At 38.8% G+C, this 24277-nt stretch overlaps 1 protein-coding gene across 1 annotated transcript; it reads right to left on the bottom strand.

Annotated features, from left to right (window-relative positions):
- Positions 1–415: 415 nt before the first annotated feature.
- Positions 416–20270, bottom strand: ralbp1 (ralA binding protein 1). The gene is made up of 10 exons (XM_062023301.1): positions 20195–20270; positions 16162–16486; positions 11642–12085; positions 10197–10546; positions 7604–7765; positions 7351–7482; positions 7155–7265; positions 1915–2036; positions 1718–1838; positions 416–1639 (listed from the first exon to the last, which is right to left on the bottom strand). Exons 2-10 carry the CDS (start codon positions 16409–16411, stop codon positions 1328–1330), a joined length of 2004 nt encoding a protein of 667 aa, XP_061879285.1. The 5' UTR covers positions 16412–16486; positions 20195–20270; the 3' UTR covers positions 416–1327.
- Between the last annotated feature and the right edge of the window lie 4007 nt (positions 20271–24277).

Below are 24277 nucleotides of genomic sequence, written 5' to 3'. Positions count from 1 at the left end.
TTATACGTCTAGTCTCTTACGTGAATGACATCAATAATATTATTGGATATTTTACGCTAATGTGTTCATCATTTCACACATAAGTCGCTCCGCACTCCCGGCCAAACTATGAAAAAAACTGCGACTTAAAGTCAGAAAAATACGGTATGTGTGAAATTATTAACACATTACCGTAAAATATCAAATAATATTATTTAGCTCATTCACGTAAGAGACTAGACATATAAGATTTCATCGGATTTAGAATAGAATACAATATAATAGAAAGTACTTTATTGATCCCTGGGGGAAATTTAGCGATTAGGAGTGACAGATTGTTTGGTAAACGTATAGCATGTTCTATATGTTATAGTTATTTGAATGACTCTTACCATAATATGTTACGTTAACATAGCAGTTGGTTATTTATGCCTCATATAACGTACACTTATTCAGCCTGTTGTTCACTATTCTTTAGACATTTTAAATTGCCTTTCAAATGTCTATTCTTGGTGTTAGGTTTTATCAAATACCGTAATTTCCGGACTATAAGCCGCTACTTTTCCCCCCTCGTTCTGGTCCCTGCGGCTTATTTACGGCCTGTTCTTCTCCGACACGGACGAAGAGGATTTCGGTGGTTTTAGTACGCAGGAGGAAGACGATGACACAATGATTAAAGACTGACTTTTCATATACCGGTAGGCTGGTTATTTTGATAACGTACATGCGAGCACTTTGTATTACTTTGCAGCGTTGTATTATTTGTACTCTGCACGAATGCTGTTCGCCATGTCAAAGATGTGAAAGTTTGATTGAATGATTGAAAGATTTATTGTTAATAAATGGGACGCTTTGCGTTCCCAAACAGTCATCTCTGTCCCGACAATCCCCTCCGTGGTAGCAGGAACCCCTATATACTACGCTAATTACACATCAAAACCCTGCGGCTTATAGTCGGGTGCGGCTTATATATGGAGCAATCTGTATTTTCCCCTAAATTTAGCTGGTGCGGCTTATAGTCAGGTGCGGCTTATAGTCCGGAAATTACGGTAAATTTCCCCCAAAAATGCGACTTATACTCCAGTGCGACTTAAATGTTTTTTTCCTTCTTTATTATGCATTTTCGGCCGGTGCGACTTATACTCCGAAAAATACGGTGTGTGTATATATATATATATTACCAGCTTTCTTTGAAATCATCTTTGTTTTGAAAGAGCTTTAGTTGTAAGCGGTTGTTTAGTCTTGATTTTGGCACGGTGTCAATCGTAACTTGATTGGGTTCACATGTCTCTCTTATCTTTCACCCCTGCATCTCCTTACAGGCTCATGGAAGAAAGGAAATGATGGCTCACACACTTGCGTCCCGCTTATCTTTGCTCGGTGACGGCTTTGGAGGATCCTTAGCCGCCTTGGCAGCGGGCGCCGCAGTGCTGTCGCTGGTGGTCGGCGCTGTGTTGACGGGACGCTTGGCCTGCTGCTCCTCGCCGCCTCTGGCTTCTGGGCTAGGCTGGGCGGGCGGCTGCGCCTGCTGCTCGGACGGCGGCTGGACGGCTGAGTCCTGCTGAAGCTTGTGGCCCTGCAGGAGGCGCAGCTGGACGCGCAGCTCCAAGATTGCCTCCTGCTCCTCGTGGATGGCCTGGTTCAAGTGGGTGTTTTTGTTCTTTGGGGATAGCGGGACACCAGTGGGAACATCAGACACAGACTGTAGATTGTGCAACAAAAGGATGCATCGTCGTACCTCCAGTTCTTCGTTTTGTTTCTGCAGGTCTTCCAGGATGATCTGCAGCTCCTCCTCATCCTCGCTTTCGCTCTCGCTCTCAGATGAATACTCCTCTGTTTCGCTGCGACCCTGCTGCCGACTGGTGTGTGTGTGAGGGGGACACGCTCAGATTCACTCACTGATGGCCACCAGTCTAATAGGGAGCGCCATCTTACCTCTGGATGTCTGCGATTTCTGCCCGGAGACGCTCAATCTCTTCCTTCTCGGTTGCGATCTGTCGCCGTAAGACTTGCTCCAGAGAGATCAACTCCTCCTGCTCTGTCAGGATCTCATTCTCCTAATAATAATAGTAGTAATTAGAGATGTCCGATAATGGCTTTTTTGCCGATATTCGATATTGTCCAACTCTTAATTACTGATATCAACCGATACCGATATATACAGTGGTGGAATTAACACATTATTATGCCTAATTTTGTTGTGATGCCCCGCTGGATGCATTAAACAATGTAACAAGGTTTTACAAAATAAATCAACTCAAGTTATGGAAAAAAATGCCAACATGGCACTGCCATATTTATTATTGAAGTCACAAAGTGCATTACTTTTTTTAACATGCCTCAAAACAGCAGCGTGGAATTTGGGACATGCTCTCCCTGAGAGAGCATGAGGAGGTTGAGGTGGGCGGGCACGAGGTTGAGGTGTGTGTTCGGTGGCCATGGCCAAATGTTTTGTCATTTAATCAAAGGCTGTGAAATGTCAACACGATAAGTTGTCAGTGAGGCACGAAGATTGCTATCTTCATGAGCCAAACTACTTTGTGTTTTATATTGATATCAAAAAGTAAACATGTTTTTACATTACTTGTGGGGTTATTTTCATTTCACAAAGTTATTACTTTAAAAGACATTCATTTGACATAGCATTTTGTTAATGTTTTATGGTGTATAGTTCATTCCTGTACGTAATATTTCTGCTCAAACTCTTAATAGATCTGTCCCGATACAGAATGTACATGTTCATACATTTAGTGCATGCAAATGTGCATACCTTAAAAAAATACCTATATCAAAATGTAAAAATTGAGCTAAAGGCATCATGTAATGAGAAAAAGCTGACACGATGATACTATTAATTAACAAAAACACAATTATTGGTCTTTAAATATCTGGATAACGTTAATCTACAGCCTTTTTCTGAGATATTACAAATTACAGGATCTGGCGTCGCGCTCACCCCCCACCCCCTTACATAACATAATGAATAATCGTGAATAATGATCGTGATTATTATTTTGGCCAGAATCGTGCAGCCCTATGTAAAAGACGAGATCTCATATATGAACACTATTTTTATTTATATGGACAAAAAGTGCAGTTACATCTCATGACCATCAGGTGTCATCTTGCATAATTCTTACATTTGTTTTAATTGTTAAGTCTTTTATGTCCATGTGGTGCAATCTTATACAATTTTCACATTTATTTGTTTTTATTTGTTATTATTTTGTTTCTTCCATATTACTTTGTTTTTAATGCTTGTGTTTCTTTCATATGCAAATTCAATATTTTACTTGAGGTACATGAAACAGTGTTCTCATCTACAATATTTTTTCTTCCACAGAGAAAATCATTTTGAATGTGTTGTATCTTTAAAAAAAATTAAAAATAGTTTAAAATATTTCAGTATAAGTAGTTTTTGAAGATTTTAACCACATTTAAAAATACAGCGGTAATAATGATAACCGTGATCATTTTGGTAACAATAACTGTGATAAGAAATTTTCGTGCTGTGACATCCCTAATCAGGGTCTCTGCAGGTTTCAACAAGTTAAATTTAAAACTCATTAAGACTTTTTTAAGACCATATTGAATATAATTTAAGACTATTTCATATCCATACGGAAAAAAAGTACAAAGTCGTAAAGGAAAATCAGTGGGCCAAAATGAAGTATACAAATTAATTCACTGCCCTTTCACATTGGAAAACTAAATGGTTAAACTAACTAAATACAGCAAAATACTCTCTATTGTAAACTAATTGAAAACATTATCAAACATAACAGTAATTTTTCAGATTTGGTGAGATTTGTGTGTGAGCAGTGGTACTTTTTCCACCACTTGTGGCAGTACTGACAATCTAATACAAACAGAAGTCCGGGGGGAAAAAAAAGTCAGAGAAGTTTCTTTAGCACAAAAATTATGATTAAAATGGTGGAGCTGTATTTTAATTTGCACTTTAATTTTTTTGACAGTTGAGTTGAGGAACATATTCAATATACTTTAAGTTCATTTTTTTTAGCACAACATAATTGTAAGTACATTTATTTTTCATCAGTTGTTTTGCAAGTCCCTTTTATTCCCAGTATATTTGGTTAGTACTTATTTTTTGAATTAGCCTGACATAAGCCTAAGGTTTATTTGTTGAATAAGTAATAATCTTTGTGATTAACACATTGTTTTATATCATTTGACAAGGTTGTAAATAGGGATGTCCGATAATGGCTTTTTGCTGATATCCGATATTCCGATATAGTCCAACTCTTTAATTACCGATACCGATATCAACCGATATATACAGTCGTGGAATTAACACATTATTATGCCTAATTTGGACAACCAGGTATGGTGAAGATAAGGTACTTTTTAAAAAAATTTGTAAAATAAGATAAATTAAAAACATTTTCTTGAATAAAAAAGAAAGTACAACAATATAAAAACAGTTACATAGAAACTAGTAATGAATGAAAATTAGTAAAATTAACTGTTAAAGGTTAGTACTATTAGTGGAGCAGCAGCACGCACAATCATGTGTGCTTACGGACTGTATCCCTTGCAGACTGTATTGATATATATTGATATATAATGTAGGAACCAGAATATTAATAACAGAAAGAAACAACCCTTTTGTGTGAATGAGTGTAAATGGGGGAGGGAGGTTTTTTGTGTTAGTGCACTAATTGTAAGTGTATCTTGTGTTTTCTATGTTGATTTAATAAAAAAAACAAAACAAAACAAAAAACGATACCGATAATAAAAAAAACGATACCGATAATTTCCGATATTACATTTTAACGCATATATCGATATTATCGGACATCTCTAGTTGTAAACTGTAAGAAGGTAATATGAATAAAATCAAGAGAAAGATTACTAATTCAGTGTTCATGTTTGAGTGGGTTCCGGCCCCTCTGTAGTGGAAAAGTTGGGCTCTGAGGTCAAAATAGTTAAGAAGCCCTTCTCTAGTTCTGCTGTGATGATAATTAGTTTATTTTCTGCCATGGTGTTAAGGATTAATATCTTAGAAGCGGTTTCACACTGTAGATAAACAACGCGTTTGTTGCAGCTTGCTCTCAAATTCTAGTCAGTGATCTGGCAAGAAACGCACGCACCCTCTTGGAATTCATGTAACTCCTGCACGCGTACAAGTAATATAGGAATGTAATTGTGTCTCCCTTAGGGTGCATCCCTTTTGAAGGAATATTTTATACAATCTTTAGACATGTAAACACTGGGATAAAGCTGTTATAAAGATCGGCTGGACTCAGCAGCTCATCGGTTAAAAAATAAAAATTCCTGCCACTGATCCCATTCCATGATCGGGATCGGCACATCACTACTTAGAACACTTCATAAACTCTAAAACATACATTGTTTTAACATAAAAGCTTAAATAAGTACTCAGTGGTACTTCAAAATATGTGATGCACTGAGACCAAGTTAGTTAACCGCAAAGTAGCGAGGGAACACTCTACTGAGTTTTGTTCGTTAAAACTTCATTTAAATTATTTTTAAAAGGAACTATAATCAACAGAATTAGCAAAACATTTTGAAATACAGTCTTGAAATATTTCACTCTGCGTTGCCGATCTACACAATAAAAAAGATTCCTTTTTTTAATTGAACTTCTGAAAACAGTACATTTTTAAAGGATATTCAAATGTATTCAGATGCACCTGTATGTGGACATTTATTGACATGCACCTGGGGATAGGTTGATTGGCAACACTGTGAATGTTGTCTGTCTATCTGTGTTGGCCCTGCGATGAGGTGGCGACTTGTCAGGGTGTACCCCGCCTTCCGCCCGAATGCAGCTGAGATAGGCTCCAGCAAACCCCGCGACCCCGAAAGGGACAAGCGGTAGAAAATGGATGGATGGATGTATATTGATATAATGTATGTATCATATTTATATTATCTATGAAATATATTATATTACAAAATGTCCTAATAAAGACAAGTATTTTATATGATGTATTTTTTATAGCATATGTATTCAATCTGTATACATTTATTACACACTGTCTAAACAATGAAACATTTAAAATTATTCGGGAATTTTGAGATCTAAAATTAAACAATTTCCACCAGGGGTGTCCAACGTACAGCCTGAAGGCCGTATCAGGCCCACGAACAGTTTTAATCCGGCCCATAAGATCAGTTTGCTAAATATAAAAATTAGCTGCATTTTTTATGAAAGAAACTGCTGTTCTAAATGTGTCCACTGGATGTCGCAATAGCAATTCAAGTGTAACCCACGTCACACTGTTTAAAGCTGCCGTGTCAGCTGACTTTAAGCGCCCTCTTGATTGGCAGCTGCTTCTCCAATCAGCGCATGTGCAAGGAATCAGCTGCTCCTGTTGAGGCTGGCAGCAGATGGCGGCAGTATCGACCCTCAATACCTTCTTTCATTGTTAATTATCCACTCAACGGTTAAAATAACGAAACGATAAGATGCAAAGACTTACGTTAACTTGAGCATCATCTTTTTAGATAGGAGTTCCATGCAGCGCTTGCAATTGGTTGAATGCGCACCTGAACTAGTGAACGCCATTATAAAAATGTGTCTTTCTACATTTGTTGTGTTTGTTCTATTTTATGCTAAAATCTACTATTTTCACATTGGTTAAGTTTGTAGTTATATTACCTTGATTTCGGCTATGATGTCATTTTGATAATTGTTTTGTTTATACTATAAGTGTAATATTTGAATGGTGATAAATGAATGTGTTGTGGCAGCACAATGCGGCGGTTTGAGGAAACACTCGATTGCTTTTCCAAACATTTTTAATGGTGAACTGCCAACATGAGAATCCTAAACAGAAAGTGTTTAATTTAAATGGCTTTATGAAAACACAGACAAAGAGTTCATTGTGTTCTTCATGGTATTTTTGAAACCGCATGAATTTTTTCCTCAGAATTTTCAACTAACTTGAAGTGTTTTGCTTAGGCGATTATTTATAATATGTAAATTATCAGAATGAGCTTATTCTACTTTTGGCCAAAGTAAGAAAAAGAAAACAATCTAAAGTTGTCTTTATTTTTAAGTTTAATGCCATGATTTTAGCCGTCCGGCCCGCGTGGAAATAGATTTCCCTTCATGCGGCCCCTGAGCTAAAATGAGTTTGACACCCCTGATTTACAAAGTCATTTAAGAATGTTAAGAAATGTATCACCTGCGCCAAAAGGAGGTTGACCACTTCCTCTTCGTTTTCAGTCATTTCCTCTTTTGAAACGTCCTCCTTGGAGAGGCTGGCAATCTCCTGAGCTATTTTACTTTCACACTCCTGGCGTGGCACAGGGTAAGAGACAGGAAATTCAAACTAAGCATCACAATGTGAGAGGATCGTGTCGATTGGCCGTCCGACTTACTTGACGCTTGGCCTCTCTCAGCTTGCGTTTGAGAGCGGTGAGGATTCTCTGGACCTCCCAGAGACGCTCCTCTTTGGACAAGTCCTTCACACCCGCTTGAAGGTCTCTGTGCAGGCAGTTTAGCAGGAACTCCTAGCGTGTTCAGAGTGACATTTCATTGGCTCAAACAAACATTTTCCAACAAACATCCAACTTTTCTATGATTCGCTGTGCCGTATTATGGTGTTAATGTTTGACCCATGTCTTCAGTCACCTGTCTCCTGATCTCCTCTTTGATGCTGTCTTGAGTCTCGGGCAGCGCCGGCATGGTAGCCATGTTGGACCAGCGAAGGGGCCTCACTACCTGCCTCAGAACAACATCCCCAAACAGGTCCTTCACATGCGTGAAGAACATGTAGAGAACCCGATTTCCGATCTGTAATGAAAATAAAAGGAGATCATTAAAAATATGCCTTGTCTTGTGTTGTACTATTCTTAGAAAAATGCAAAAGTGACTTATTAAAGATGTTCTAACAGTAAAAACCACTTCCTTCATGGAAATAATGCCTTTGACCCGCCCCTAGCAAGATGAGCTCAACCAATTTATGCATCAAACACTTTGGGGAAAATCCACCGCAAAAAAGGCTTCGCTACACATTTTGAATTACTGCCAACCATCTATCAGTCAGTTACAAACGTAGGAATTGTAAGTTTGATATTTGAGTTTTTCGCCAGTGCTAACCAAGCATTGCACCTCTCAAGGACTAAAACCCCAATATGTTCTTTGGACCTCATCCCCTCTTTATTCACAAAACCTGTTTCCCTATTATCTCTCCACTGATCAAAACAATCATTAACTCTTCACTCACCTCTGGTACGATCCCGCAGTCTCTCAAGCTGGCAGCTATCACGCCCATTGTCAAAAAACACGGTCTTGACCCTAACAACCTTACAAACTTCCGGCCCATCTCTAATCTTCTCTTTCTGTCAAAAGTACTTAAACGTGTAGTGGCCACCCAACTCAAAGCCAACAGCCTGTTAGAACCCGTTCAATCTGATTTTCTAAAACTACACAGCACAGAAACAGCTTTTCTAAAAAAAAAAACCCTCCTCCACTCCTCAAATTGTGGTCACCTCAACTTGTACTTGTGGACCTCACTGCAGCGTTCGACACCATCAGTCACGTCATTCTCCTCTCCTGCCTCAAGGACACCATCAACATCACCTGCTCCGTCCTGTCCTGGTTCAAGTAATATCTCACAAACAGGCAACAGTTCATCCACATCAATAACTGCTCATCTTCAATTTATCCCCTGTTAAAAGGCCTCCCCCACGGTTTGGTGCTCGGCCCCCTTGTTCGGAAGAATTAGCCGTCGCTGTGGACTTCATGGTCATTGCTGTGCTGATGAGATACAGCTCTACATTGCCACGTCTACAAACTCTTATACCCACTGCCCCATCACTCACTAACAGAAATCGAACAAAGGTTCCTTAGACTTTACTGCAATAAATCAGACCTAATCATAATTGGCCCAAAAAACATAATTAAATCCACCCACAATTTTTCTTTAAATCATTAACGATGCCCTCTCTCCATTCACCGTAACCTTGGTGTTTACTTTGACTCTAACCTCGAATTTAAACCACACAAACAAATAACACAGACCGCATTATTTAATCGAAAAAAATAACATCAGAATTTGTTCCTCTCTCTTCTAAACTTAAGCACGCCTTCATCACATCTAGAAATGACTACTGCAATAGCATTCTTGATGGCACAGATGCTTCAAAACACTGAAACTCCGATACATACCAAACGGTGCCGCTCGCCTCCTTACACATACCATATCCTATGACCAAATCACCCGTCTTTCAGAACCTCCACTCGCTCATAATCAAGTCAGCAAATGCACTTTAACAGAGTGACAAAGCCCTTTCCAACGCTGCCCACATCCTGTGGAACTCATGGTGCGTTGTAGTTGTACTGGAAAGTAGGAATTTGCGAGTTCCTAGTCGGACATTTTAACAGGAATATAAATAGATATATATATATATATAATTGCTTTTAATGTTTAGTAAATTTAATGTTGATTGTTTGACTGCTGTGTTTCCTTTGTGGCTTCTTATTCAGTGTCTTGAAAATTGTTTTAATAGATACAATGTATTATGAGCATGTTAAAATGTAAGTGTAATGTTAGCATGTACAGTTGCTATTTGCTACTGTTTGTGTCCTGTTCTACTCCTTTAACTCATATTTTTGTAGTTAAAGCACATAATGGTGCCATTTGGAGAGAGACACTTTATCTGAAACAAACACAGCTTATTAGTATTGTCTATGAATGTTCTCATTCATCCAGGTCATTGTCATCTCAGGGCATTCAATCGATCGCAACTGGACTGTTTGGTTTGTCTTAGAAGACGTTTCGCCTCTCATCCGAGTAGGCTTCATCAGTTCATGCTCATAGACTAAGATTGGTTAAATTTAGTCAAGCGGCTGGTGCCAAAACCCCAAATATTTATTCTTCAAAACAATTTATACAAAACTTATCAGTATTAAAGCTAATGAGGTCAACGGAAACGGCGCCTTTCCAGTCGGGCTTACGAAAAGCACTTTTAAGCTATCTTTGATTTTGTACAACACAATTCCAATACACTATTGTGGGATCCATATTTAAAATGAAAAAAGGAAAATGACATGTGGGACCTTAAATGCTGCGCTCGGTTGACAGTAACTGCAGCAGAGAGGAAGATGTCCCATGTGGGAATAAATGAGCTACTTTCAAGTAGGCCACAGCTTCAAGGATTAACACTGACCCACTAAAATCTTTGTTGCTGTGCAAAACTTTCTTGAGGTTACAGCGACTCACCTGTATTGTAGGGTTGAGGACAATGGAGATGTTTTGGATGTTCATCTTGGTGTCAGCCTCCCTGGCTATGACGTGGTCCATGTGTGTGACCAGCCAGCCAAGGAGGAGCCGGCTATTGGGCGTCACTTCGGCCAGGAGCCTCTGAAACTCCGTCACCTTGTCGGCCTCTGCCTGGCGCCCGCACACGTCCTCGAAGCGTTGGGCCTGGTCGCGGCCCAGCAGATTCTCGGGGAGCTCGCGCAGGTATTGTTTGAGGAGGCTGGCCACCGTGTGGGGATCGTACTCCTCCAGACAGGGACACTCCTCGCGGTCGTACGCTGCCTTCAGCTCGTCCACCTTGGACTTCATACCTAAGGGAGGAAGGGAATATTAGCTATAATATAAACTATGACCTCTCTAGAACTAGGCAGAGTAATTGGTTCATTGTTAAAAATTCTGCGTTAAATTAATTGTTCATTATTTGTGTTTGAAGCAATGGAGGCAAAACAGAGTGCACTACTTAGCTACAAACAGCAGAGGATCTGTTGATCGACTCAACTAACTTGCTGAAAGCTATGCAAACCTGAGCTACATCCATGCACACCTCCGCACTGGCAGGGAAGCAGGAGTTCAGAACATTTATAGATAGAGTCTAGTATTAAAATATTAAAATAAAGTAACTACAGATGTCCGATAATATCGGACTGCCGATATTCTAGGCCGATAAATGCTTTAAAATGTAATATCGGAAGTTATCGGTATCGGTTTCAAAATTATCGGTATCGGTTTCAAAAAGTAAAATTACTGACTTTTTAAAACGCCGCTGTGTACACGGACGTAAGGAGAAGTACAGAGCGCCAAAAAACCTTAAAGGCACTGCCTTTGCAGACCGGCCCAGTCACATAACATCTATGGCTTTTCACACACACACACAAGTGAATGCAATGCATACTTGGTCAACAGCCATACAGGTCACACTGAGGGTGGACGTATAAACAACTTTAACACTGTTACAAATATGCGCCACACTGTGAACCCACACCAAACAAGAATGACAAACACATTTCGGGAGAATATCCGCACCGTAACACAACATAAACACAACAGAACAAATACCCAGAATCCCTTGCAGCACTAATTCTTCCGGGACGCTACAATATACCCCCATCCCCCACCCCAACCTTTTCATGCTCTCTCAGGGAGAGTTGGCATTTTTTTCCCATAACTTGAGTATATTTGTTTTGGAAAACCTTGTTACATTGTTTAATGCATCCAGCGGGGCATCACAACAAAATGAGGCATAATAATGTGTTAATTCCACGACTGTATATATCGGTATCGGTTTATATCGGAATCTGTAATTAAGAGTTGGACAATATCGGAATATTGGATATCGGCAAAAAAGCCATTATCGGACATCTCTAAAAGTAACTCATTGACAGTATCTATTAAAAAGGCTGATATACCTGAGACCCTGTAGATGCCCTCACACTTCATGCCGTAGTTCTCAATGTAGTCCACACACTCTCTGAAGATGGCCGGCAGCTGGATGCCGTCGTACAGGGCGGTCCGCTTCACCGCCTCCGCCAAAGGGGCGCCAAAGATTGGCCTGAAGGTGGGGACCTCAACTGGGACCGGCTCGGCCTCAGTGACAGCAACAGGCTTCTTCTTCTTCTTCTTTTCCTTCCACTGCTTGACCACGTCAGCGGCCGTGAGGTCCTTAGACTTCTTGTCCTTGGCCTCCTTGGGGCCCTTCTCCTTCTCCTTCTCCTTCACCTTGAAGTCCTTCTCCTTCTTCTTGGAGAAGCTGGGCTTCTTGAACACATGGATGCCCTTGGAACGCTTCATCTTGGACGGGCTCTCCGCCTCGTCCGCTGAGCTGTCCTCTTGGAAGGCGGCGTAGCCCTCCGCTGGCCGAGAGAGAGATAGGTGTTGTTAGTTGGTCCTCCTTTATCAGGAGAACATGGCAGCGGCGGAAGAGAAACAGAAAAGGGAGATGTGCGAGGGAAGGAAGATATCAGGGGAGGAGGGGAATTGAAAAAAAGAGGTCAGCCACCAATTTAGCATCAACTCCAGCTGCACCTTGCACTATTCTGCAAAACAAAGATCATGTATAAAACATTTCAAGACAATAAGTGATTACCGATGGTCTGATCAGGGTTTTATGCTGTCGATGCCCATCATCCATTAGTGAGATTGGCCGATACTGATCACGTGTGTCACCTGTAAACTTATCTATTTATTTAAGGTGAGTGCTATTGACAGTTTAACAATATTTAAACTTGTTCCTTATTTCAATTACAATTGTTTGATCAAAACAACGTCTATCGTACAAAATAACTAAACAAAAGCAAAAACTACTATTCTAAATAATTTTCTTTTTGCCCTCCTCGTGTGTCCAGGGAATTATTAAGAGTTTGTAAATATTAACAAAAACAACAAAAAAGAAAAAATATTTTGAGAAAATAAAAATATTAAATAAAAATATTAAATCATATATCATTATCCATCCATCCATTTACTACCGGGGTCGCGGGGGATTGCTGAAGCCTATCCCAGCTGCACACAGGCGGAAAGCGGGGTACACCCTGGACAAGTCGCCATCGTTATAAATATTACAATTGCAGGCGAAATTTGGACACCCTTTAGAGACCGTAACTGCTTACCTTCTGCTGTAACCTGTTTCCATCTTACTTAACTAAGCACTTATTCATTGGTGTTGTTCAAGGCTAGTTTAGTGGTTAGCATGCCTGCTACTGACTTGTTATCGGTATGTATGTAATAGAGATCGACGGATTTTGACGTGTATCGGTATCGGGCTCTTTTTATCAGTATTATATAGCAGTTTTTTATTGTTTTTATTTTAGAGCTACAACAGAACTACATCAGCAGATAAAATATATACATTTATGATACAAGTATTTAAAAAAAAAAAAGTAAAGTAGATAGTTATAAACACTGCTTATGCACCAGCCCGTTGAGAAAAGTTGGCTTTCTTCACTGCAATACCCCACCACCCACATGCAGTGTTGGTCTGTTATGCTTACCTTTCAAAATTTAATTTTTTTTGCCGATGATATAAAACTGTACAAAACTGAGTACATGTCAAGAAATCCCATTTTTTTACCAATTTTCCTGGAGATTTCCCATATTTTGAAATACAAATGTTGATGCTCCTCGTACCTACAGCATTAGACACACATAAAAGTGTTTGTGAAATCCCCTGATGTTGTTTGGTGCTAAATTAAACACAACATTAGCGCCATAATAAACATATTGTTTAGATGTTTCCTAAAAAATGATGTAAAAAAAAAAGCATTGCTTAAAAGCCTTGTTTACTGAAGTATACTACTCATGTTCAAATAACTTTTACTGCAAATTAATATCGACTCCAAATATCGGTTATCGGCTTCCTTGACTACTAATAATCAATATTAGGTGGGGCGGCATAGCTTGGTTGGTAGAGTGGCCCTGCCAGCAACTTGTGGGTTCCAGGTTCGATCCCCGCTTCTGCCAACCTAGTCACTGTTTTTGGGCAAGACACTTCACCCACCTGCTCCCAGTGCCACCCACACTGGTTTAAAAATGTAACTTAGATATTGGGTTTCACTATGTAAAAGCGCTTTGAGTCACTAGAGAAAAGCGCTATATAAATATAATTCACTTCACTAGCCCTAAAAAAAACAACATATCAGTCCATCTCTAGTATGTAACATGTTTAGCCAAGTGATAATGGTACATAATAATTATACTTTAAAATATTCCTATTATGCAAAACCAACTTTTTTTTAACCTATTGGTACCTGCTGTTGTGTATTTGGGATCTGCGTAAGTCCCGAAAATTTCAAACCAAACCATAAAGGCATTGCGGAGATATTTATAAAATAATCTTGCCTTCCTTTCTATTTCCCCCCAAAAACTGATTGGAATGGTGACATCACAGATTGGGAAAACCGTGAGCGGATTATCTTTATATGGTATAATTGTATCCAGAGTGTAACGGTACGTGTATTTGTATTGAACCGTTTCGGTACGGGGGTTCCGGTTCGGGGGTTCCGGTTCGGTTCGGAGGTGTACCGAACGAGTTTCCACACGGACATATTAAATAGCCGCCTCCGCTTCTTTCTGCCTCTGTTTCTGTCAGTACTCTACACAGCACCCAGCATTGTCCCACCCACACAACCATCTGATTGGTTACAAATAAGAGCGGTAACAGCCAATCAGCAGTGCGTATTCAGAGTGCATGTAATCAGTGCTTAGCGTTTAGCAGGTAAGCATCAGGCAGCGGACTCTCCCCAAATGATAATAAACACCTCCCAGTCAACTACTAGTAACATCACTATGAGCCCGTTGACCTTCTAGAAATATAAAAGGCAGCTCAGCTCGCTCGCAGTCCTGTCTTGAGGTGAAGGCTAATTCGCTTTTAGCGTAACGTTAGCTAATTTTGCGGTGTGTGTGCGTGTGTGTTACGGACAGCAAAGCCCTGTCTGTCTGTTATTTCACCTTACCTTTTTATGTGTTGATTGAGCTGTGATGAAGCAGCAAAAAAAGACATTATCTTAAATGAAGAGTTTCTGTCTCTGATAGTTGATATAATAATGTAAGTGCATCATTAATCCCACATGAACTCCATGGTGTTCAGGGATGAATAGTCTCTCCTATTGCTATTGTACCATTTTTTCAGATATAGTTACATGAATCATTAGTAATGCAGCAGCCTAGTTTTGAATGGCAGGGTCCCTGCAATCACATGTTGATAAAATTATAACATTTACATAATAAATCAACTACAGGCTTCCCAAATGCTGCAATACATTAAGCATGATGAGTTGACTTTAAACTGTTTAATGTTGCACTTTTTATATGTAGAAGAAAAGTTTTGTCATTTTATTTCATCTGAGCACCAATTTGAAGCAGTTTAATGTTGATTAACGTGGGCAGAATTATTATAGTGTTCCCCATGTTAAAAGGATAAAGCCATTGTTTACAAATTTGGTAAATAAATAACCAAAAAAATTTATATTTTGTTGTTTTCTTACTGCACCGAAAATGAACCGAACCATGACCTCTAAACCGAGGTACATACGGAACCGAAATTTTTGTGTACCGTTACACCCCTACTAGTGCGTGTCCACTATTGTAGTCTGCGCTGTAGACAATAAGCTTGTTCTTTTTCTCTATGCTCTTGTTGTGGGGCAGACTAGGTCGTACATGCACACGCATCCTCTGCTGTTGCCATTTTTAATACAAAGTAGGTAGGATATAATTCAAACTTATTTCTGTCAGTAGACTTACTATGGAAGCGCTGAAAAAACTACAACAAAAAGAGCGGGGAGTGGACACAGTCTAAGTGGAGGCAGTAAACAAGACGGCCCACAAAACAGCGCATCCTGAAGAGGTGGTCAGAAAGTGGCTTGAAAATTGTCTGTAAAACAAAATCTACAGTATGCTAAATTTTGACCAAAGCGCCACCATTACAGTAGATGTTATGTAGACCACAATGAAGTGTTTGATAGGGAGAAAAAAAAATCATGCCGGCTGCGTTGATGCAATATGATGGGGCAGTACATCCTAAAACTGACCATAAGCATTTTTACAGGAACCCACCACAATGACAATACCTAGGCACTGTTCTTACACCATGGGTTACCAGAGTAACACATAGTTCCTTCTTGAGATGCACATTCTTCCTGTTTTTATTTATTTTTACAGAAAGTAGATGCTAAGTTGCGTTGAAGTTACACAACATAATCACCCCACTGCTCATATTAGGCACACCACTCTAAATAGGTCAAAATGCAGAGATGTCTGCCTTTTGAGTTAATAATGTCTTATTGTGTTTGTAGAACTGTACTACATTCCACTGAGAGTTGTTTCCAATACACTTATATCATGTAGGCGTTCACAAAGTATATAATGCATATATTTACACAATAAAGGTTAGTTTTTTTCTTTCCAATTAAGAGGTGTTTGCACAAACACTTACTGCGCTTCTCCTTCTTCTTGAACTTGTTTTTCTTCTTGCTATGCTCCTTGTCGTCGTCGGAGACATAAGCGTCCGGCGTCTCATGGTGGAGTCCGTCATGTGGCGGCGACGGGTCGCCGGTGCGATACAAGCCCGGAAACTTAGTGGGGCTGATCTCCTCCGAGCTGGGAGTGCGGTTCACGCTGCCCGAGTGCTCGGCTCGCCGCTGCTCGGCGGGGCTGCTGCTGGGAGGCAGGAAGCACTCGGTCATGATGGTGGCTGGACCGGGCCTGGCTCGATCACGCGGGCCGAGTCAGCAAGCAGAAACGTCTGCTCGCCATCACACCTGCAGGTGGGGAAATGCTGGTAATAATGGCTAATATAGTGGTCCACCGTGTGCTCATTTTGCCTTCATATTAACTGAATTGTGAATTATAAACCTCTAAATATACTGTAAGTACCAACTTTTAAAGACTTTAGTTGTTGCTTTATCTGTTTTGATTGGAAATTTTAGAAAAAATCCCACAAATATTCCTTTAATACCGAGTAAATCGACTTTTAGGAGATTATGAAATCAACATTATACAACCTTTATTTAACCAGATAAGAAACCCATTGAGATCAAGATCTCTTTTACAAGGGTGACCTGGCCAAGAGGTCAACAGCACATGTCACAGAGCAATTTCAGAAAAGTAATAAGTTAAGACGTACATTTTAAAAATGCGTAAAAGAGAACTGTAAAACAATAGAGATTTACACCTTTTAAAAACACAGGCACTGTGCAAACCTCTCTCGCTGTCTGTCCCTCAGGATAGAATGGAAGGCTCGAAATGGAAGTAGTTCAGAGTATATTGTAGCGTCCCGGAAGAGTTAGTGCTGCAAGGGGTTCTGGGTATTTGGTCTGTTGTGTTTATGTTGTGTTACGGTGCGGATGTTCTCCCGAAATGTGTTTGTCATTCTTGTTTGGTGTGGATTCACAGTGTGGCGTATATTTCTAACAGTGTTAAAGTTGTTTATACGGCCACCCTCAGCGTTGCATTCACGTGTGTGTGTGTACAGAAGCCGCACATATCTTGTGACTGGGCCGGCACGTTAGAATGGATGAAAAGCGGACGTGACGACAGCTCGTATAGGACGCTAAAAGCAGTGCCTTAGCACTGCCCCCAAGACTGTGGTCCGGGTGGACTACGAGAAACAATGACTGATGAACACCTTCGTTCGATAATGAAGGTTGTCTCAGCTCAAAGCCTGAGCCCCGACATTAATGAACTTGCATCCAAGAAAAGATGGCAGGTATCAGGCTTGGGCACATCAGATTAGATCGGTGTGTTGCAAACTGAGCAGTTTAAAGTCCTGAATGGTTGGTTTATTCATTGTTATTTTATTTTCAAATTTATTAGCCTGTGGAAAAAGTTAATGTTGATATTTCCCTCAGAAGGCTGCAAATAGAAAAGAGGCATTACATTTTTATTTAAATTGTATTTGATATGCCATTGATATTTTTTAAATATTATTATTATAATTATTTGAAACTGGATTTTGCATGTCACTATAAAGTTATACAAGCCTTGCTTGTTCAACATTCAATGCAAAACTTGTTTGGGTCCCTATTAAAAGGTTAATTTGTTCAACCTTGGCCCGCGGCTTTGTTCAGTTTTAAATTTTGGCCCACTCTATTTGAGTTTGACACCCCTGGCATAAATGAATGGGATTTAACATAGAGATAATTAGCATCACGGCTAACGGAGAAATATTTTCGGTTCATTATGAAACTGAGGTGGTACATAAACCTAGCTAGCTATAGATATTGGCCCCAAAATCATTTAACAAGTACAGGAACAGCTAGCTAGCTAGAGTGGAAGTCTGCTGGAGTAGTCTACAGTCATACAGTAACAAGCAATTACACCTCTATTAAACTTAAATACATAGATCAAATATATTTACCCCAGTTATATCATCAAAACTTACCTGACTGGATGAAATCCTTGGGCTCAAATACTAGTGTGGCCTCAATAGCCCTGCTGTAGTGTGTAGCATGCTGGGAATTATCTGTGCATGTGATGGAATAATGCACTGCACATGTGATGGAGGAATGCACAGTAAAGGGTTTAAATTCTACTGAATTTGCATTAAATCAGGTTGTTTTAGCTAATAATCATGCTGCAAGATCTAGCATGTTGCATTCAATGTTTATTCCCATTAGTGTACAGCTCCACTGATGGACATTGGAGTGTTACTTTCAAAGGCTAAATTAAAGTATTGCTAGAAACATAATTTTATATGGGACTTTATTGTATTATATGTATAGTACATGTTCCAAAAAGAAAAAAGCATAAAACACCACCAGAATTAGAGATATTACAAGTCAAAGTGATGAAGCTTAGTGTTACGTTCATGACTTGGTGTAACTAAACATTACCCGATAAGATGAAGGCAATTGCATTTTATTGATATTTGAAATGTATTCAATGTTTATAAATGAATATTTAAATATAGTAAGCGTTAAAAAGGGAATAAATATTCAAAATAAGATCATTAAATGAAATCTAGTTTGGTTACGCCATCATGAGCACAACACAAGGTTTCAACTACAATTCTAAATAAGATGTCAAAAGCAAACTGAAATCAAATACACACAGCTTAAAGATTGATCAAATACCTATTTATATTTAGTAATACATAAATATGATGATTTATCAAATTATAAAAGAAATATACCTGAACAGACGCTCATGATGGTTACACCAAAAAGTAACGCTATGAATCGCGTTTTTCCAAGTTTTTGGGGCATTTTTATGCTATTTCCAAGCATCTCCTTTTTATTATCGTTGATTTTAAATGGTCAAACTAATGCATATTATATATGCATGCCCTAGTAAACAAACAAAAAAAGTCCTATTTATTTTGATTGTTACATTTTGAAGTACATTTGTGAAGGTGGGTGCGAATGTACCCATTACCAGAGCTGTACACATTAATTTCCCATTAATTCCCATGGAAAGTTTCCAACTTTGAATATTCCCGGAATTTTGCAACCCTAACCATTAGCTTGCTTTTATCTGTATTTTAAAACTAATTTAAGATCAAATAAGCGAGCCTGTATGACATCAAAAGCAGCTTGTAAAAAACTCATAAGCCTGAGTGATGGAGGTTGAACAGCAATAAATAATGGTGTCCATCCATCCATCCATTTTCTACCGCTTGTCTCTTTTGGGGTTGCGGGGGTGCTGGAATGGTGTCGTCTGCATAAAAATGGTACATTGCATTTGACAAATTATTGCAAATATTATTTATGTACCGGTAGATAGAAAATAAAATGGGCATTAAATAAAAGCACCACTAGAATGTCACTCACAAAAAACATTGTGCTACTCTTGACTTTGTAGAACTCACAAAATATATTAACATTAATGATGTAATTGTGTATTAACATCGTGTTTCTACATAGTCGCTGGTCTCATAGTTTGATCCCATAACCTTTGCCATTTTATATTCCATCCATTTCCTTCCGCTTGTCCCTTATTTAATGATTAAATATGAGCTGGTAAAGGTCTACTGTTTCCATTATGTGTGATATCAAGTCACGAAAACAACGTGTAAAGTCTAAAAGTAACTAAGACTGAGCGAATATGAAAACGTCCCCAAATAAATGATCATTAATATAATACTCACTTTAAAGGAAGTGTCGTCAACATAAACATTGAAGCCAATCCTTCTCTAAACCTCTCGCCTTTTTACCTTTCCTCGATGTCTGTACGGCGTCGTGACAGAAAATGTCTCCTTGTCGACAAATGAATAGACATTTAAGGAGGATATTGTGACGAAAATGGTTTAAAAATATACAATTTATTCACTGAAAGAAGGGGACAACATGCTAACTATAGCTAGCGGCCAAGCTAGCTAACTGATTAGCGACACTTCGGTTGGCGTAAAAATCGCTTCCCTCGGCCGAAAGCAAAGCTCGTCTAAAATTACGATATGTAAGTATAGGTTTTATTTTAAAAAGCGCTGCTTTATTTAGCGACTAAAAAACATAATAGGAAATAAACTTTACCAAGGGGTATCCCAGTCGGTCAGTAGCTTCTGATATCAGGGCTTGTGTCGGTCTGCGCCTGCGCTGTGGAACAAGTGCATGATGGGAAATGTAGTGGAAAAGCTTATCTTTAACTTCCAATTCTTGTTGATTATATTTAAAATACAGACGTAATTTAAATTAACACAGAGCTGCATTCACTTTTTATTATACTTGAAAAATCATGTTTTATGCGGGCTGTAATGGCCACAAGTGGCCACCAGGTGGCTCTAAACCTTAGACTGAAAATACACTCCATCCTACTGATTTTAAAAATGTTGGCATTACTATGTAGCTACAGAATCACACAAAATAAAACTTCCTTATGCTTAATAACAAAACATATTGATGTGGACAACATTATTTCTGAATAGGAAGATTTTTGTAATGTATCCCATTATATATCCAAAATTGCTCTTAATAATAATAATAATAATAATAGACTTTATTTGTAAAAAGCACTTTACATTGAGTAAACAACCTCAAAGTGCTACAGTGTATTAAAAAATAAGTTTAAAAAATAAGTAAAAAGATAATAAAAAATGAATAAAAATAAAAACTAGAACAGCCAAATAGCAAAGACTAGTAAGCATATATCTAAAAAAAAAAAAAAAGAAGGTTTTTTAAGCCTTTTTTAAAAGCATCCACAGTCTGTGGTGCCCTCAGGTGGTCAGGGAGAGCGTTCCACAGACTGGGAGCTGCGGATCAGAAAGCCCGGTCTCCCATTGTTCGTAGCTTTGTCCTCGGAGGTTGGAGGAGGTTAGCCTGTCCGGAGCGGAGGTGTCGTGTGGAGGATTTGGGGGTGAGTAGTTCTTTGAGGTAGAGGGGGGCATTTCCATGGAGGCACTGGTGGGTTAGTAGGGAGACTTTGTATTCAATCCTGAGTGGAACAGGAAGCCAGTGAATGGGTTTGAGAGTTGGTGTGATATGGTTATATTTCCGCAATCTCATCAGGATCCTAGCATCACTATTCTGTATGTATTGCAGCTTGTGGATGTTCTTGCTGGGGATCCCGACAAGAAGTGCGTTGCAGTAGTCTAGGGACATATTTTCAGAAATATGAGGATTTCTGCCTGTTAGTCAAATCATAAAATCAGAAATTGTTAAGTGTATGCCACAGGCCGTTAAAAATTAAAGCTGTCGGCCACAAATTTGGACACATCTATAACCACCTGGTATAACAGGAGCGCTCTACTATGTTAAAGCTCTTACTTTAAAAAAAAAACAATAACAAAAATCTTTAATTTTACGGTTTAAAAGCCAGTCAAAGATCCTCTATATGTTGTTTTTAGGACCTCCTGCAAAAACGCGTCATAAATCGTCAATACCAATAATTCAGTGTGTCGTGACCAGAGGTGGGTACAGTAGCCAGAAATTGTACTCAAGTAAGAGTACTGTTACTTTAGAGATGTATTACTCAAGTAAAAGTAAGGAGTAGTCCCCCAAATATTTACTTGAGTAAAAGTAAAAAGTATGTTGTTAAAAAACTACTCAAGTACTGAGTAACTGATGAGTAGCCTGTTCGTTTAATGATGACGGCAACAAATTATGCACAAAAACATAAAAATAGCAATGAGCAAATTCAGAGCCAGGAATATCTCTTAAGCAACTAAAACAATAATATATATTAAATAATAATACATTAACATAAAAAAAATTAAGGCAAATTAAGCCACAATAACTTAACAGCACCATAGACTCAGTAGGCAGAGTTTACAAAGGAAAATAACAAGTTAGCCTTTACGCAAACCATAAACTGATAGGTGTGGGCTGCACCTGGGAACACACTGTGCACTTCTGATTGCTGTTTCTATGCATGTGTGAGTGTGTGTGTGCGACTGTGTGTGTGTGTGTGTGTGTGTGTGTGTGTGTGTGTGTGTGTCTATGAGGCTGCAGTGCGTTAATAAATGTCCCCACACGATGTACATTTGACAGTGATTCATAGCAGGGAAGCTAACATCAGCCTACGGTGACAGCCAAAATATCTACTAACGTTACTTACCGTGATGTGCTTCCTCAAATTTGATGTTGAGTTCATGTAAGCTTAAGCTTGTTAATCATGTGACCGCCTGGCTCTGTTTGATTGGTGAAACGGAGTCAAACGTCACCAGTGACTGCATTTGATTGGTGAAACGCAGGCATGCTACTTTGAAGGTCTGTCTGACAGACCAAAACAAACTAAGCGTGCATTAACAGATGGATAAAAATCAGTAGCGAGTAGCGAGCTGAATGTAGATAAATGGAGCGGAGTAAAAGTAGCGTTTCTTCTCTATAAATATACTCAAGTAAAAGTAAAAGTATGTTGCATTAAAACTACTCTTAGAAGTACAATTCATCCCAAAAGTTACTCAAGTAGATGTAACGGAGTAAATGTAGCGCGTTACTACCCACTTCTGGTCGTGACCCAAAAGTGGGTTGTGGGCCCGCATTCTGTGGGTCAGAGATGTAGAGATATGACGTTGGCGAACAAGCAAAGTCTTTTCAACGACTCTTTTGGGTCAACGATGACAATCAATTTGCAGTTGCAAAATACAATATTCTCCAAAAGTTTTTTGATTTCAGGAGTTCAATGAAGACAAATAGGTCAATTAAAGGCTCAGGGAGATTTTGCAGTTCATTTTTTTTCATTACAGTGTGAACCAATACTGCGCTTCACATTATTCCACTTTTTTTTGGGCAATATTTCAAATTTGATGGATATATTGTACTCAATGTTTTCTTTAGCTGTACAATAAAAAACATTTAACTACAACATTTATATGACAGAAGCGCACCTACAACAAAAAAAAATCCTCCATAGGTGCACTGCAAAAAGTCAGTGTTCAAAAACAACAACAAAAAACACAAAAATGAGGGGTATTTTATTTGAACCAAGCAAAATTATCTGCCAATAGAACAAGAAAATTCGGCTTGTCAAGACTTTCCAAAACAATTAAAATTAGCTAACCTCAATGAACCCAAAATACCTTAAAATAAGTATATTCTCACTAATAACAAGTGCACTTTTCTTGGTAGAAAAAAAAAGAGACCTTTTTGCTCAATATGTTGAAAAATATTCTTAAAATAAGTAAATGCTAGTGCCATTATCTTGACATAATGATATGTGCTCGGCATCATGATTTTTTTTTTCATGCTTGAAATAAGAAATTATTACTTTAAAAAAGTAGTTTTATACTTGTGAGTAGAGATGTCCGTTAATGGCTTTTTTGCCGATATCCGATATTGTCCAACTCTTAATGACCGATTCCGATATCAACCGATACCGATATATACAGTGGTGGAATTAACACATTATTATGCCTCATTTTGTTGTGATGCCCCGCTGGATGCATTAAACCAGTGGTCCCCAACCACCGGCCGCGGCCCGGTACCGGTCCGCGGATCGGTACCGGGCCGCACAAGAAATTAAAAAAAATAATAATAATAATTTTTTTTTTTATGAAATCAACATAAAAAACACAATATATACATTATATATCAATATAGATCAATACAGTCTGCAGGGATACAGTCCGTAAGCACACATGATTGTATTTATTTATTTATGCTTAAAAATACCCCCCCCAAGCGTTGACCGGTCCGCAGCTACAAAAAGGTTGGGGACCACTGCCCTTTGAGACACTTGTGATTTAGGGCTATATAAATAAACATTGATTGATTGATTAAACAATGTAACTTTACCGTGAATTGATTAACGTGGACCCCGACTTAAACAAGTTGAAAAACTTATTGGGGTGTTACCATTTAGTGGTCAATTGTACGGAATATGTACTGTACTGTGCAATCTACTAATACAAGTTTCAATCAATCAATCAAAAACAAGGTTTTCCAATATAAGAGAACAACTTCAACTCCAGTTATGGAAAAAAATGCCAACATGGCACTGCCATATTTATTATTCAAGTCACAAAGTGCATTATTTTTTTTTAACATGCCTCAAAACAGCAGCTTGGAGTTTGGGACATGCTCTCCCTGAGATAATCCTGATAGCCACTACAACTATGGGAAATACTATACTTTGACTTTCACAAAGTGCATTTTTTATTTTTCTAAAAACATGTCTCA

This window comes from Entelurus aequoreus, linkage group LG16 (genome assembly GCF_033978785.1).
Source record: "Entelurus aequoreus isolate RoL-2023_Sb linkage group LG16, RoL_Eaeq_v1.1, whole genome shotgun sequence".
In the NCBI taxonomy this organism is placed as follows: domain Eukaryota; kingdom Metazoa; phylum Chordata; class Actinopteri; order Syngnathiformes; family Syngnathidae; genus Entelurus; species Entelurus aequoreus.
Note: the sequence above shows the minus strand (reverse complement) of the source record. Positions and strands in the feature narration are given on the sequence as shown.